Source organism: Carassius carassius, chromosome 34 (genome assembly GCF_963082965.1).
Source record: "Carassius carassius chromosome 34, fCarCar2.1, whole genome shotgun sequence".
NCBI classification, from domain to species: Eukaryota; Metazoa; Chordata; class Actinopteri; order Cypriniformes; family Cyprinidae; genus Carassius; species Carassius carassius.
Genome location: NC_081788.1, coordinates 16,844,333 through 16,858,986, shown reverse-complemented (window position 1 = coordinate 16,858,986; position 14,654 = coordinate 16,844,333). Strand labels below are relative to the sequence as shown.

The 14,654-nt window shown below is 36.8% G+C and overlaps 2 protein-coding genes across 5 annotated transcripts in view; one reads left to right on the top strand and one right to left on the bottom strand.

The window, feature by feature from the left end:
• The window catches only part of LOC132114516 (beta-citrylglutamate synthase B), a 26,748-nt gene extending 14,661 nt beyond the window's left edge, over positions 1-12,087 (top strand). The window contains exons 4-7 of one of the 4 annotated variants that reach the window (XM_059522671.1): positions 1,662-1,865; positions 2,049-2,577; positions 10,310-10,381; positions 11,867-12,087. In XM_059522671.1, coding sequence (XP_059378654.1) covers positions 1,662-1,865; positions 2,049-2,577; positions 10,310-10,343 — 767 coding nt within the window. In that variant the 3' untranslated portion in view covers positions 10,344-10,381; positions 11,867-12,087. The other 3 variants (XM_059522670.1, XM_059522672.1, XM_059522673.1) reach the window with 3 other exon arrangements.
• zmynd12 (zinc finger, MYND-type containing 12) lies at positions 5,343-14,654 on the bottom strand. Its single transcript, XM_059522674.1, has 8 exons — positions 14,418-14,654; positions 12,489-12,630; positions 12,233-12,404; positions 10,892-11,061; positions 10,487-10,609; positions 10,324-10,405; positions 6,565-6,710; positions 5,343-5,930 (listed from the first exon to the last, which is right to left on the bottom strand). The coding sequence occupies exons 1-8, from the start codon at positions 14,528-14,530 to the stop codon at positions 5,817-5,819; spliced, it is 1,062 nt and encodes a 353-aa protein (XP_059378657.1). The 5' UTR covers positions 14,531-14,654; the 3' UTR covers positions 5,343-5,816.

The window sequence follows — 14,654 nt, the reverse complement described above, 5'->3', positions numbered from 1 at the left end:
GCCGGGATTATTCACATGGTGCTATAGTCGTGCCGCCTCTACTGTTTCGACTCATTTTCGTTCCGCGTCGCACCATCAAGCTCTCGCTGGATCTGCTCCTCTGCTATCAACGAGAGGAATGTATGTACTTCCTCAACAGATAGCGGAACGGCCATTTTTGGGTTGTAAAAAAAAAAAAAGTTCACTTGTTCAAAAAAGTTGCATTTGAATCTTCCGTTGACTGTGCTGATTTAAATCTAGCAATTCTGTTGCGTCTCATGTCGCAAGTTCAGTGACACTGGTAGTGAAGATTCTCTCTTGCCAATCCATGATCAGCAGTTTGCACGCCACGTTTTGGTAACTGTGCGGTTTACTTGGAACTTCAACCGAGGTGGTACTGAAAAAACTACCAGGTATTGTACCCAGTGGAAGTCCCCCCAAAAGTGAACCATACTGTGCCATATGCCGTATCATGCAGTGGAAAAGTGTCATATGATGCACTTCATGTCTACAGGTTCATCGTTTTGTGAAGTCATTGTGATATGGAGTGTTGCATCATGTTGCAGGATTCCTCAGAAATGTGAGAACTTGTGAAACTTAAAAAATGGAAGTCAAATACAATTTAACTAGTATGTATTGTACTGTTAATTTGCAATAGAATATTAATTTATCATTTTATTAATTCAAATCTATTAATAGAAAATTCAAATGGCCTTTATCGTTCTGTTTATTTACAACAGAATATTAATTCAATGTTTTGATACAAATCTGTTAATAGAAAAGTAATAAAGAACAAGTTCGTCTTGTGAATTGTTTTTATTTTCTAAAAACATTGGCTAGACATCACTTTTTTTCTGTCTCTTTCTCTCTTTTAAAAAAAAAATCTAGTAGTGGTCACAAACTGGGAAAGTCATGTAAATGATTTTTTTAAAGGTGTAGAAACTCTGGTTATGTAAAGCAAGTCTTGTGCGCACAGATTTCAGTCAAACCTTTGCTAAAAAGAGTATTGGGTCGATGAACTACAGATGAAAATAAAACCTTTGGCAAAATGTTGACCGTTGTCAGGCTGTGACATGTTTTAAAAGGCCCATTGGGGAATTGGGTGGGGTGGTGACAGCCTGATAGTTGAACATCTGGAGAGTTCACAGCCCTGCTGTATCACCTTTGTGCCCTTGAGCGACTCGAGTCACTTAACCCCTAGTTGCTCTAGGGAGCCTCTCCCTGCAATTAGTGTCTTGCACATCTCCTTGGATCTGTTGACAGTTATGCAATTCTCTTCCCTACCTTCTCTTACTACTTTTGTTAATTGAAAACAAGTAAGGCATTCTGCATGTGTCCAAAGACAAGCTACTACCTTGCTGTGTATCAAGAGTGTAAAATGTCACATGAAACTTCATGCATTTAACCCTGGACTGTTACAGGTTGCTCCTGTTCTGTTTGGTAGTTATGCAGAGAAATCAATCATTAGTTGAGCTTTTGGCAATGACACTTAAATGTTGCATAACTTCCTAAAGTAGCAGAAGACACTTTTTGCTTTAGGTAGTTCCTAAAATTAATTCTGTGTATTGTAGAGTAGGTCAGTGCACTTTTTTTTTTTTTTTTTCCTGGTAAAACCTCACTTTTGATAAATTTGTACTTGATCATAGTTGGGCTTAAACGGTGTGGCACATTTCGATCTACAGGTAAAGCTGTGTTCCTGGCCCGGGATAAGCAGCACCTCTCAGACCTTTGTCATCTGATTCGCCATGACGCACCGTACCTGTTTCAGGAGTATGTCAAGGAGAGCCATGGGCGGGATGTGCGAGTGGTTCTGGTTGGGGGGAGAGTGATCGGATCCATGCTGCGCTGCTCTACCGACGGACGCATGCAGAGCAACTGCTCACTGGGTATGCAATCGTACACTCACCTCCTTTAAAATATTTGAATTTTTTTCTATTACATTTTTAGTAATTAGTTTTTTTTTTTCAGTTACCAATTTTTATTTTTTTAGTTTTAACTGACAAAAACACTGCCCATAATTTCCCATTAGCTTACCTGCTCATGATTTTGCTCTTTTTATTTTTTGATAGGTGGGGTGGGAATGATGTGCCCCCTCAGTGAGCAGGGGAAGCAGCTGGCTGTGCAGGTGTGCAATATTTTGGGGATGGATGTCTGCGGAGTCGACCTGCTGCAGTTAAACGACGGTTCTTTTGTGGTGTGCGAGGTCAACGCCAACGTGGGCTTCATCGCGTTCGACCAGGCTTGTGGGATGGACGTGGCAGGCACTGTGGCTGACTACGTTCTCTCCCTTCTCCCAAGCCGCCTCAGCAGGAAGATGTCATTGCTTTCTGTGGTCTCTAGCACCAGCGAAACCAGCAGCGAGCCCGAGGTGTGTATCCCAACCGAGGTGATAATCCCCACGGAGGTGTGTATTCCCAATGAGATCTGTCCACCCGGCACTACCTGTGCCATCACTGACGCCGTCTCCACCATGAGCACAAGCTCCACCTCTAGCGAGAGTGAGGTGGATCTAACAGAAACAGGCCCCGCCCCCGTCACTGCAGATCCTGCCTACAATATCAACTCCCTTCTCGCGAGTGAGATAAAACTGTTGACTGAGTGAGTTGGAATTACAGCCACAAACGCACACTTACATATACACATACACCCACATACACAAACATCAAAGAGCGAAAACATACTGAAGTGGACATTTTACACACAGATGCACACATGTAATCATACTAACCCTCCCTGTAAACCCCCGCCTGAGGCTGCTCCCCTGATGTTTCTTCTCCATTGACAGACTATAGAATTATACAAGTGTACAGTGCAGTTGGAAGTGCACTAGCTAGTGTACACTCCAGCCTGGCTGTAGTGCACCAGCTGGATATGTGTTTGTCACTGTAATTTGAGGGTGCATGCACTGTAGAGTGGTTTTACCAGGACGTGATTCCCAAATGTAACCTTTCAGCTACCATCAACTGGATTCTGATGTACATACTCTGGGTTAGGGTACACACATACTGACATACACTATGTGTGTTAATTAAGACATATTAAAGTCTGTATTATAGAGAGAGAATGAATACATTTTGTCTGTTACAAACCTTGTGGTAAAGCCTGGCTGAGGGTATAATGCATTGCATGCATGGGGCAAGAAAGAGGAAACCGAATGGACAGGACCAGGATACTAAGGCACATACCTCCCTGCCCTCAAAAAGCCCACACAGACACATAGAGGGACAGCAAGAACAAAAACTGGAAAGCTGTGAAAATTCTTATCCATCCTAACTCTTTTAAAAGCATGAATGAGTAGGAGTTATTTTAGTCTGTTGCAGTGGCTGCCTGTAGTAAATGAATTACTAACGATCAGACAAGCGTAAAGGTTTCATTTGCTTTGCTGGTGTCAGTAAAATTGAATGACTGATGTGGGACCCGTTTTGAATTACCTTTCTTAATGTGCAAGCGAGGATTTGGCCCATAGGAACTTCTTTCTCTCAGACATCTTCTGTCTGGTAATTCTGTGACGAGGCAGCCATTTTAGAAATCCACCATTTTGGACTGGTTAAAGCAATCTGTTTGCGGATCAATTGTATGGAAGATATTGTGAGCGGGAAAAAAAAATACCAACGTCTACTACTCAAATTTGCTAATGACCACATGCCAATCTGCATGTGTGCCACCCCAAAAGCAATTTCCCACAGAGTCTGAACAGCGATTTTCAAAAAATCCGAGCGAGTAGACTTTTAAATACGAATGTTTTTACCACAAGGGCTGAACGTTTTGCCAACACTAAGCGCTGATGATGAATAAGCTATTTGTCTTCAACGACTTGTTTGTACAAAAATACTGCAACAATAAAACTGAAGTTTCAACTCAAACGGGTGCTACAACTGTTTTTAATTCAGCCCAGTGCTCTAAAAGCCAATGAGAACCTGAAGGAAAATTGTATTGATTTGAGCTAAATTTACATGTATTTGTTGTACTCCGTTATATCTGTACACAACACATTTTTCACAAGTCTAATTCTTCTATTTAAAGTTAAGCATCTCTATTGTCTCTTTCTGGGAGTTAATTTCAGCATATTGTCATCGAAGGCAATCCACATCTAGTCTTCAGGATTCCATACAGCAAACCTAAAGTGGACCAAGCTCACAATCCAAACCAGCTCGGAATGGTTTACAGTGTTATACGTCATAGTTTTAGATCAATTTAATGTGAGTTCAGACTTTCAGATAAATAGTTTACATTAAGATGCAATATAGATTTGAAATTTAGAGTTAACTCAGGGAAGCAGCCTTGATCAAATTCCTCTCCTTGGTAACATGACACATTCATGCTAGACAGTTCTGCCTATGTGTATCAATAAACAAAAGAACAAAGCGTTATAAAATATTAAGAAATGGATGCTGTGAGACCTGATGGTTACATGCACTCTTTTCTTGTTCGTTTTATAATATTTGGTGTTCTGTTGTCTTATTGTTTTCCTAATTTATCATTTTTCTTTTTTCTTTTTTTTGAGAAAAAGGTCAAACTGGTTTATATGCGATAATCTTGCTTGAGAAAGACTGAAGAGTGCCGAAGGGTTTTAGTGCAAGTTTGACTGAACAGCCGTTGACCACCTGAGACACACACACACTCTTCTCAAGCGTTGTGATTTGCCATCTTGTGTGTGTGATGTGTTCCATCATTCCATGCAACCAGAGACTTGCACCTTCCACCTCTTCCCACGCAAGAACAAGTGTCCCTGTAAACTCCTGACACTTTTCTGTGTTTTTGCGATAACACACCATATGGTTGTCGAACTTACAAGCTTTGCCTCCACTTCAAGGATACAACAGGAAGTTTCTTCTCCACTTATCAAACCTGTGTGACTTCAAAACGTTATAAAATGCTAATTCAGAATGGAGAGGTCAAACCTCCATGACAGCAGTTCAAAAACACACCTCTGAACTGAGAGCTAAAATTGCATCATCAGATCTGACAAAGTGGAAAACACGGTCTGTATGAAGTAGTACTCGATCTGATTTGATAAGCTCTACCACTGTACCCTTCTGACCTGTGCAAGTTGGCAATAAACGTAGCATCACATAACTAAAAATGAAAAGCAACAGTTGCTGCTAATGAACACCTATCTCTCTGGTATGGAAAAGGGAAATGTTTTGAGGTTCCATGTGGTCATTTCATTGCCTTTTTTTTTGTGGGAACCTAAATGCCAAAAACCAAGCAATGTTGTATAATTTAAAACAAGAAATGACTAGTGATAGAACGCTAACATTGATGTTATGTGTCATTACGTAATAATACCAATAAAGACATTTTAAAAATGTCCAGAACATGAAACTGTCGGCTTGTCTATTTATCTCACATCACAGTTGACAGGCCTTCTCCACTGGTCTTTTATTCAATTTTTGCTGTGGTCTGCCTCACTAAAGGTGTGGTCATATACTGTTGTTCAGTGAATTTTCATGGGCAAAATCAAGTTATTTCAGTAGGAATCGCTTGGGAATTTTACATGAGGGTAAAATATTTCCTCACACACAGATTTCGCCACAGGTTGGAGTTCACAAACTCACTGTTGACCAAGAGACAGCTGCTTGGTTTAAAAGTAAATTGAGTGTGAGCTGTGCTTCATACATCACTGTTGAACAAGACAATGGACTTTTTTTGCCCATGAAATTTGGCTAATGTGACTGCACCTTAATTATACATCAATATCTCCCAATATCCATGGATTTAATAAACGAATATGAACACTGTACAGTGTAAATACAAAGTTTGACTGTTGTGCTGTATATTGTGGGGTTTTTTTTTTTTTTTGTGGAGGTTTGTGTTATGTAGTTTAGTGGCCAGTCTCATTCCAACTGTTTTCCAGCATATTGTAGTAGATTATGGATTGACTCTCTCAGTCTGTTTTGCTCACTTAACCCCTGGAACAACGCCTCAGCCTTCTTCCCATACTCCAATGCCTATATACACAAACACAAAAACAAAAGGAATATATAACCAAAAACAAAAAAGGAAACTTAATTTTCAAACACATGAACAACTGAACAATAACACCCGTTTAATATGATAGTGTGGTAAGTTTAGCTGTTTAATTCAGGGATCTTAGTGTAGTTCGACAAATAATGGGATGTTAACGGTTTGATATAAAAGCTGAGGAGCTGTGAAGTGATACATTAGGGAGTTTTGTTGTAGTTTGATATGAGAGCTGGGAGGTTGAACAAGTTTGCGATAAGAACTGCAGATTTAAACCGTAGTCTGAGATGTAGGGGAAGTCGGAGCAATGTTAAGGAGAATCCCATTACAACGAGAATAGCAGTGGAACAGTCTGACTGTCAATTTCCATCATGTATTTAGTGTTAAGCTGCACTGAAGTCAAAAGAACTTAATGTTCACAGCAAGATAGCCATCCAAGCTGAATTCAAACCTTCCACTTTCGTGGATTTAATTTGACTTTTGGTTAAGGCTTGGTTACTTGCTATGATTTGATTATGCAGAGCACTGGTGAGGTGAGTGTTGAATTCAGGAGAACAATGTAAATGTATCTCATGAAGCATCTGAGTGGAATATTTTAATTAGTCAATCTTTATTGTTTACCTTGGTGTAGTTGTTGCATAGTAACCACAGCATAGCCAGAGAATGTGCCAACATGGCTGACTGCTCAGGGCGAGGCTTCACACACTGTTCCTCAAACTCTAAGATACATCCCAACATCTGATCAGCCTCCACACACTGGGCCTCATCTACACACAAAAGAGGAAGATCAATGTCAGCTATAATAACTACTCACAGGTGAGTGCAGTAGTTTGGTTCTGAGAAACCAGATCTATCTGTGAAAGAGGCTGAATTATGAATTCTGTTGAATAATCTCTAGAAGATATTGAGAAGCATGATCTAGCATCTAGTGCTTTGAAATCTATCCCCTTGTAGGGAGTTGCTCCTATCTGACATTGTTGGCCAGACTGATAACTCAACCAATATTTGACCACTTTTTGAGATAAGCTGAATCGGCTTATAAGCATGCTAGCTTGGTCCATTAGGAGAAGCACTACCACTCCTTGGTGCCAGTTCAGAAATCCACCAACAAGCTAGTCAATGAATAATTTGTTTCCAAATAATTTTATTGCATAACATTTTTTTTATTGAATTTACACTACTGTTCAGATGTCTGGTCAGTGAGATTTAAAAAAAATAAATTAATATTACTTTTCAGCAAGGTCACATTTAACCAATCAAAAGTGACAAATGTATAATGTGTATATATAAAAAAAGTTTGTCTAAAGTTTTTCTATAAATTTTTTAAAATGTAATTTTTCATCAAAAACTAAAATAAAAAATGTATCATGGTTTTGAACATTATTAAGTTTCTTGAGCTGCAAATCAGCATATTAGGATGATTTCTGATCATGTGACAATGAAGACCGGAGTAACAGTTGCTGAAAATTCAGCTTTGCCAGCACAGGAACAAATCATTTTTAGGATATAATAAAAAAAAATTAATATACTTAATAAATTTAAATGGTAATAATATTATTAAATAATTTAAAAGTATTAGCTCATATCATTCATTTTTGTTATTGTATATTATGAGTTATGAACAAACAAATGCACAGTAAACAGTAGAATTTTTATAAATTAGCATTGCACTTATTAAACGTTTAATGTATTCATTTATAAACAAAAAATTATTTTTTGCTGATACCTACTGCATTACCAAACATTCAATATTCAACTGTATTGTAACGTGTCACTGAGTTGCTTGACTGAACAGTGAGCACAGTTGGATGATTGACTTCACTGATCAGTGACACGATATGACCGTCTGCTCTACAGAGACAAAAAGAATAAAAGTCTGGTTAGTCATGTGTCCTTGATTGATATCAGGTCATGCTTGTTGTCGTATCTCTGCACTCGCATCCACATGCAGAGCAGGGCTGGCTGAGCTGTTTCCTGCTATAGCGTCATCTGGTCAGAAGTTATAATATGATGTGGCTAGCCAGAGGGCAGAACTGGCGCCAGCCTACTGACCTCGGGTCAGTCAGTATGAGGCCAGAGAACAGAAAGGATCAAGCGTACTGACCACTGACCAGCCAGCCACACTGAGCAAAGCCATCCACGTCACTGGAAGACTCTGCCAAAACACAGCTGAGCTTAATTGGCTTAGAGAGAGAACTAGGACAGGACTGCTCCATGTCCTCACGGCTGTGTCATGTTTGATCTTAGTTATCAGTGGAATCAACTAGGTTTTGCTCTAGGACAAAACCTTATGACTCTAAATATAATGCTTACTTCATACAAACTAATACATAAACATATACAATCATGTCATAACCGGAACAGGCTGATTTAAAAGCTTATGGTAAATTAAATGCACACCATAAAGATGTGACATTTCATGACATCGTAGCAATAAACAAATTAAATGTAATATATATATCCAGATATTTACATATTAATTATCAAAACCAAACATGTTTATTTTTATTAGATATTTATGTTACAAGCCGTCTGTGAAAAGAGTGAGCTGTCAGATTTCCGAAAAGGACAAATGATGAGAGCCTGTTTAACAGGAGCATCTGTAACCCTAACGACCTAATAACAGTCTTTATGATTATGACTACATAACAGAAAGCATGACAAGCCTTCATTAGAGAAGAAGAACAGTGAAAGTGAAAGATAGAGAAACACTAAGAAGGACTGTGTTCAAACAACAGAGAACTACTTCTGTAAAGTGACAGCAAATGCCAATATTCCTTGAAGACCTTGAACCTTGTTTCCGCAAAAAAACGACCACAGACAACTTCACAAAGCCAGCATTCATGAAAAAGATGCAATTTGCTAAAACGTTACTCACAGACATCTATGTGGAAATGTATGTATATATATATATATATATATATATATATATTATATATGTGTATATATACACACACACACAAACACATACATGCTGTCTTGATCATAAAACCTGGAAGCGCCCTGGCCAGCTCAATCACATGACTTGAATATTATCAAAACACTTTGGACAGTTTTGGTGTGAAGACTGAGAAGCTGATTCTATTTATTAAACATTAATGGGCATTAATGCAATTCAATTAAAATAATTATTTTCTATTTGAATATATTAAATTCTAAATCTAATTTATTAATGTGACATCAAACCTGTTTTCCAGCATGTTGTAGTAGATTATGGATTGACTCTCAGGTTTAAACAGACAGACTATGGATGAAACCTGCTATGATAACCCTACTTTTAAAGCATAAATACATAATATTCTCATTTGCAGTTCATAGGGGACATACTGTATTATACAGTTACAGCATGAAATACTATTTAAACCTGTATCATTTTACATAACATTGACCCATTTTATTTTATTTTATAATTTTTTCGCAAATGCAAGTTTATATCTCCTAGTTCCGACTTTATAACTCGATTGGACTCAACAATTGCGAGTTTGTCAATTCTGAGGAAAAAAGCCAGGGATAAAACTCATGATTCTGAGCTGAGGGGAAAAGAGAAAATGACTAGTTGATTTTTCTTATTAGGATTCTGAGATTACACTAGCAATGAACATTTTTTGAACAGTAATATTTTTTTAAAGAATTCTCTTCTGCCTGTATTTATTTGATCCAAAAGACAGCAAAAGCAGAAGTGATAGAAAGAAATGATAGAAATTAATTATTTTTATTTAGCAAGGATGCTCTAAATTGATCAAAAATGATGATGGAGACATTTATAATGTAACGAAATTTTTTATTTCAGATAAATGCTGTTCTTCTGAAAATTCTCTTCATCAAAGAAACCTGAAAAAATTCTACCCAGCTGTTTTCAACATAATAATAATAATAATAAATGTTTTTTGAGCAGCAAATCAGAATATAAGAATGATTTCTGAAGGATCATGTAACACTGATAAATTACATTTGACAATATCTTCAAATAGTTAAAAAGTAAATAATTAAATAGTAAAAATATTTCACAATATTACTGATATTGCTTAATCAGACAAATGCAGGCTTGGTGAGCAGAAGAGAATTCTAAAAAAAAAAAAAAAAAAAAAAAAAAGAAACGTAAAAATCTTAGTTCAAAAACTTGACTGGTAGTGTAATCTCAGAATTCCAAGAACATTTTTAATTTTGAAATATAAACTTTAAAATTATTATTATTTTTTTTATTATTTTATTCCAAATTGGTCAATTAAATGTGTCTGCACATTTAAAATACTCATTAAAAAAAAAAACTGACCTGACTTTTTAATAGTACACACATATTTCACTGATGGTGATTCAATGAATAATGGATTGGATGAATAATGTTTGCGGACGTGTCTTTGTATAGGTTTACTGTCTTACCAAAACACTTCTCTGGTTGAGTGCTGCTCTGACTGATACCATCCATCAACTTACACAGGTGAGTGTGCCATGAATTTGCCACCTGTACACATGCACGCAATGTGATGAGAGATATTTTACAGAGACAGATATCTCACTGTGTGCTGATGGTGGGTATGCCCACCTCTGTGTAGAGCGACTGGGCAATGTCAGGCTTGTTTTGCTTCAGAAACACATCAGCCATAAGGAAATATCCTCCAGATGTCACAGTACTGCCCAAACCAAACATTTCACTTGCATAGTACACCTACACATAGGAAAATATATATATGTACAGTCAGTTTTTTAATTAATACACACATAAACAAATGATATCAATAAATGAACATAAAATGTAGATTTTTAGTTAAAATTATTCATGCCAGTACGCCACAATTGACCAATCATAATTAAGTGTTTCAAAGGGCCTTGCAATATTTCTACAAAATCCTAATGTTTATTACCACACAAACACGCATCAGTAATAAGTCATAGCAGAAAATTATGTACATGTACAATTATGTCCAAATTCACACATTTTAGTACTTACATCATTAGCAAAGTGAGTGAGAGCAGATGTGTATTTTCCCATGGCAGCATGAAGGCGGCCCAGGGTTCTGTGTAGCTGATGAAGGACAGTGTGACTGCAGCCTGGTGTTTCCATTACTGTCCACTCGGCCTTAGACAGATACTCATGTGCTTGGGAGAGAGAACCTAAACCTTAACACACACACACACACACACACACACACACACAAACAACATATGCTATGAACAAAGGGTCCTTGATGCCTATTAGAAGGTCTCTCTACTCAATACAGCCATCTTTGATGTTTCTGTTGGAATATACATCCAATGTTTTAAAGATTCATGCCTGGTTTGTCTTCTAAATCAAAAATTTAAAAAATCCAGAGAGAATCAGCTGCTCACTATATTCACTTACTGAAAATGCCGTCATGTCTGCAGTCTCCCCTAGTTCTGAGAAGATGAGTGCAAGTGTATTCCTAAAATGCGTGGAAGGGAACAGTCCTGCAAACTTTTAATAACTATAAATGAACTAAGGGTTTTTATAAGATTAATTTAACATAAAATATTTTAATTTATTTTATTAATTTTTTTTTTTTATTTGTTAATTTATGCATGTTCTGAGATTTTGTGTGGTCTGTGGTTTTTCTGTGGTCTGTAAGATAAAAAAAAATTCACAGCCATTTCTTCAGTCTTCAGCATCACAAGATCCTTTAGAAATCATTCTAATATTCTGATTTGATGCTCAAGAAACATTTATTATTATGATTATTGTGCTGCTTAATATTTTAGTGAAAACCATGGTTTTTGGTCAGGATTTTTTGATGAAAAGAAAATTCAGAGAACAGCCTTTGTTTGAAAATGAACATTTTTATAAGGAAATATTATAATGTCATAAATGTCTTTAATCTCATTTTTGATCAATTTAGTGCATCCTTGCTGAATAAAAGTATTCATTCTTATTTAAAAAAAAACTAACTTTTGGATTTTCTTGTCACAGAAATGGAGATGGAGCTCACGACGAAGAGCTTTCAATTCAAGAGTTTCTCATTGAGACAGAACACATCTATGACTAGCCTGCCACATCCTGAATTACATAACAATTGCCTTTCCACTCAGTTCATGTCCAAGCACCGCCCTTGAGCCCATCCATAGACCATCCCACAGGAAGTAAACTGGGCTCTGCCAGCTTCAGATTTTAGCAAATGTTTGTTTCCATTCTCTTCTAAAGTGGAAGTTATTGCTGGTCAGCCTCTAGAGAGGTTCTAGAACTATTAGTGGCTCTCAATCTAATGGAACCTGGAACAATCAAATTTTTACAATCTGAGCATCTGCATCTGCATCTGTGTTTCAATGCATGCCTCACCTATATTAGCCTGTGCGAGCAGTAGATAAGCTGGCACCAGTTCAACAGCAGAGGATCCGTGCACTCGCATGGCCCAGCGCAGGAATAGGAGAGCGGCTGGTAACACATCTTGAAACCTCTTCTTGGACACCCACCTCTGCGACTCTAAATGAGCCATCTCTACTAGATGTTTCTAGTGTCAAAAACATGCAAAACACAGATAATTACACATCTGCATAACATATGCCCAAGTTTACTTGATGGAGTACATACAAACCTGTTTCTTCAGTGTTTCTTTGTGGTGATGCTCTCTGTCGGACTGCAGTGTGCCGAATGGTGCAGGTGTGTGGATAGATACCAGCAACGAACATACTTTTCCATGAATACTGGTCCAATCAGTTTGCTGGTGGTCAGAGTTACTACACACACACACACAAACACATACATTCCAGAGATTTTTATTGTTTTTATACAGCTAGTTATAACCAAACTCAAATAGAAAACTTAATGCAATTTTACAATTAAAATAGTTTTGGTTTTTGGGAGGTCTTGTCAGATTTAGCTAATTTCTAGGTACAAATTTGTCCTTAAGATATAAGTAGGTACATGTGAACATGCAGATTTTGGTATATGTGGTTTACGGAGACTCTCTGGCATAATTGTTTTTATACTGAACAAACTGTATTTTCTGTCCCCTTAGCCTAAACCTACCCCTCACACAAAACCTCCTGCATTTTTTGATTTTCAAAACAATGTTTAGTATGACATTTGGTTTAGGAGCTCCCTTGAATGGAGCAGCAACCCTGCGAGAATTAAAAATAAATAAATAAATGTAATAACAGGAAAATAAAGAAATAAATGACATAATAAACAAATTTAGTACATCTATAATAAAATTTAATTCAATTTTTTTATTACATCTTTCCTATATGTATTTATTTCTATTTATTTTAACTTTTTTTTACTTAAACTGAAATAAATAAATGTATTTAAAAAATAAATACATACATTAATAAATAAATTAAATATTGAAATAAATGAGAGAATAAGTAAATAAAAGTTAAAAAATATAATACAAAGGAAAAATACATAAAGCATGTAAAAATAGTATTCCAGGAAGCTAAATAAATTCCAGGTTAAATCTGATTACAAATTAACTAAATTTGTTTTCATCAAGTCATTTATTTATTTGTTTATTTTCCAGTTTATTCATTTATTATTTCGGCAGGTTTGGTCATTCATAGGAGAATACTTATAAAACCATATTCACACACATTTGTGTCCTCATAAAACAAACTTGCGCGCGCGTTCCAACTTCTAGGCAACAATCTACTTTTGTGAAACAGACACAAAACAAAGCAAGCAAGACATACAGGTTAGGAACAACCTGTATATACCTATATATATATATATATATATATATATATAGGGTCAAACGCGATTCCTTCGCGTGACACGTGTGCGTTGCTTCTCTTCTAAAGACACTATAAGCATTAAGCACTGCGGAAGACGCGGTTATTTAAAAAACAGAAGCAGAAACACTAGCAAAATAGATCGATACTTTTGATAAAACATTACCCGTAACAACATTTTCTGCAAATTGCCTCCTGTCTTACATATGTATAAAACAGATAAAACACCTGATCTTATAATATTTATATCTAATTGGGATTAACTGAGGAATTAAAACATTTATTTATTTTAAATAGAAATACTCTCAGAAGCCTTTGACTCTGAGGACCCAATGTCTTCATCTTTGATGACTATTTGGACCTTTTTTTTTCTCCCTTTACGAAGGAAAAACAGAGAAAGGACCTCTTGGAACTGAATAAACCTGCTGTAAATCGTTGTGAGGATTGTGGCTTCTTTAAAAACAGCAATTGAAAACTCCAAGCATGAACACAAAACACAAATTTTTCCAGTCATATTTCTTTCCCTTTTTTCCTGGTTGGTTTTAAGCACGCGTGGCTGGCTATTCTCTTCTCCCTGCATATAATTTTTCCTCCAGCTGTTTGAACTCGTTCAACCTTTCCATCTCTGCAGTAACACGGCCAAGAATGTGAGCGTGACGTGTGTGTGTTTGGCGCCACCTGCTGTCTGTCCGCGCAGTTACATAGTTAGCACTGCGGTCGGTTGGTTAATATAAAAAGTGTAAGAAGACAAAAACACATAAATTAACTGAATAACCCGAAGGCTCCAGACTCACCAGTAAAATGTGACCAGGCATCTTGTGCAATGAAGTTTTGCAGGTTTCTGGCAAAGTTCGCACAGCTTCTTTACTCCTTTAGGATTTGCTAGGGGGATAATAGTTGCCGACATCACAGATAAATTTACTCGCAGCTGTTTCAGCCTTTAAAATGTGCTGAAATTAATACTTTTATTAGGAACTTGTATTTTTTCTTTCAGACAAGCTGTTTCAACAGTTTTCTCATTACAAGTCGGC

Excerpts from the sequence above, each read along its gene's own strand:
- zmynd12 (XM_059522674.1), bottom strand. The coding sequence starts at position 14,530 with ATGTCGGCAACTATTATCCCCCTAGCAAATCCTAAAGGAGTAAAGAAG. Across the intron at positions 12,405-12,488 it reads AAGAAACACTGAAGAAACAG|AAACATCTAGTAGAGATGGC; the intron begins GTTTGTATGTAC and ends TTTTGACACTAG. Across the intron at positions 10,406-10,486 it reads CCCAGTCGCTCTACACAGAG|GTGGCAAATTCATGGCACAC; the intron begins GTGGGCATACCC and ends GCATGTGTACAG.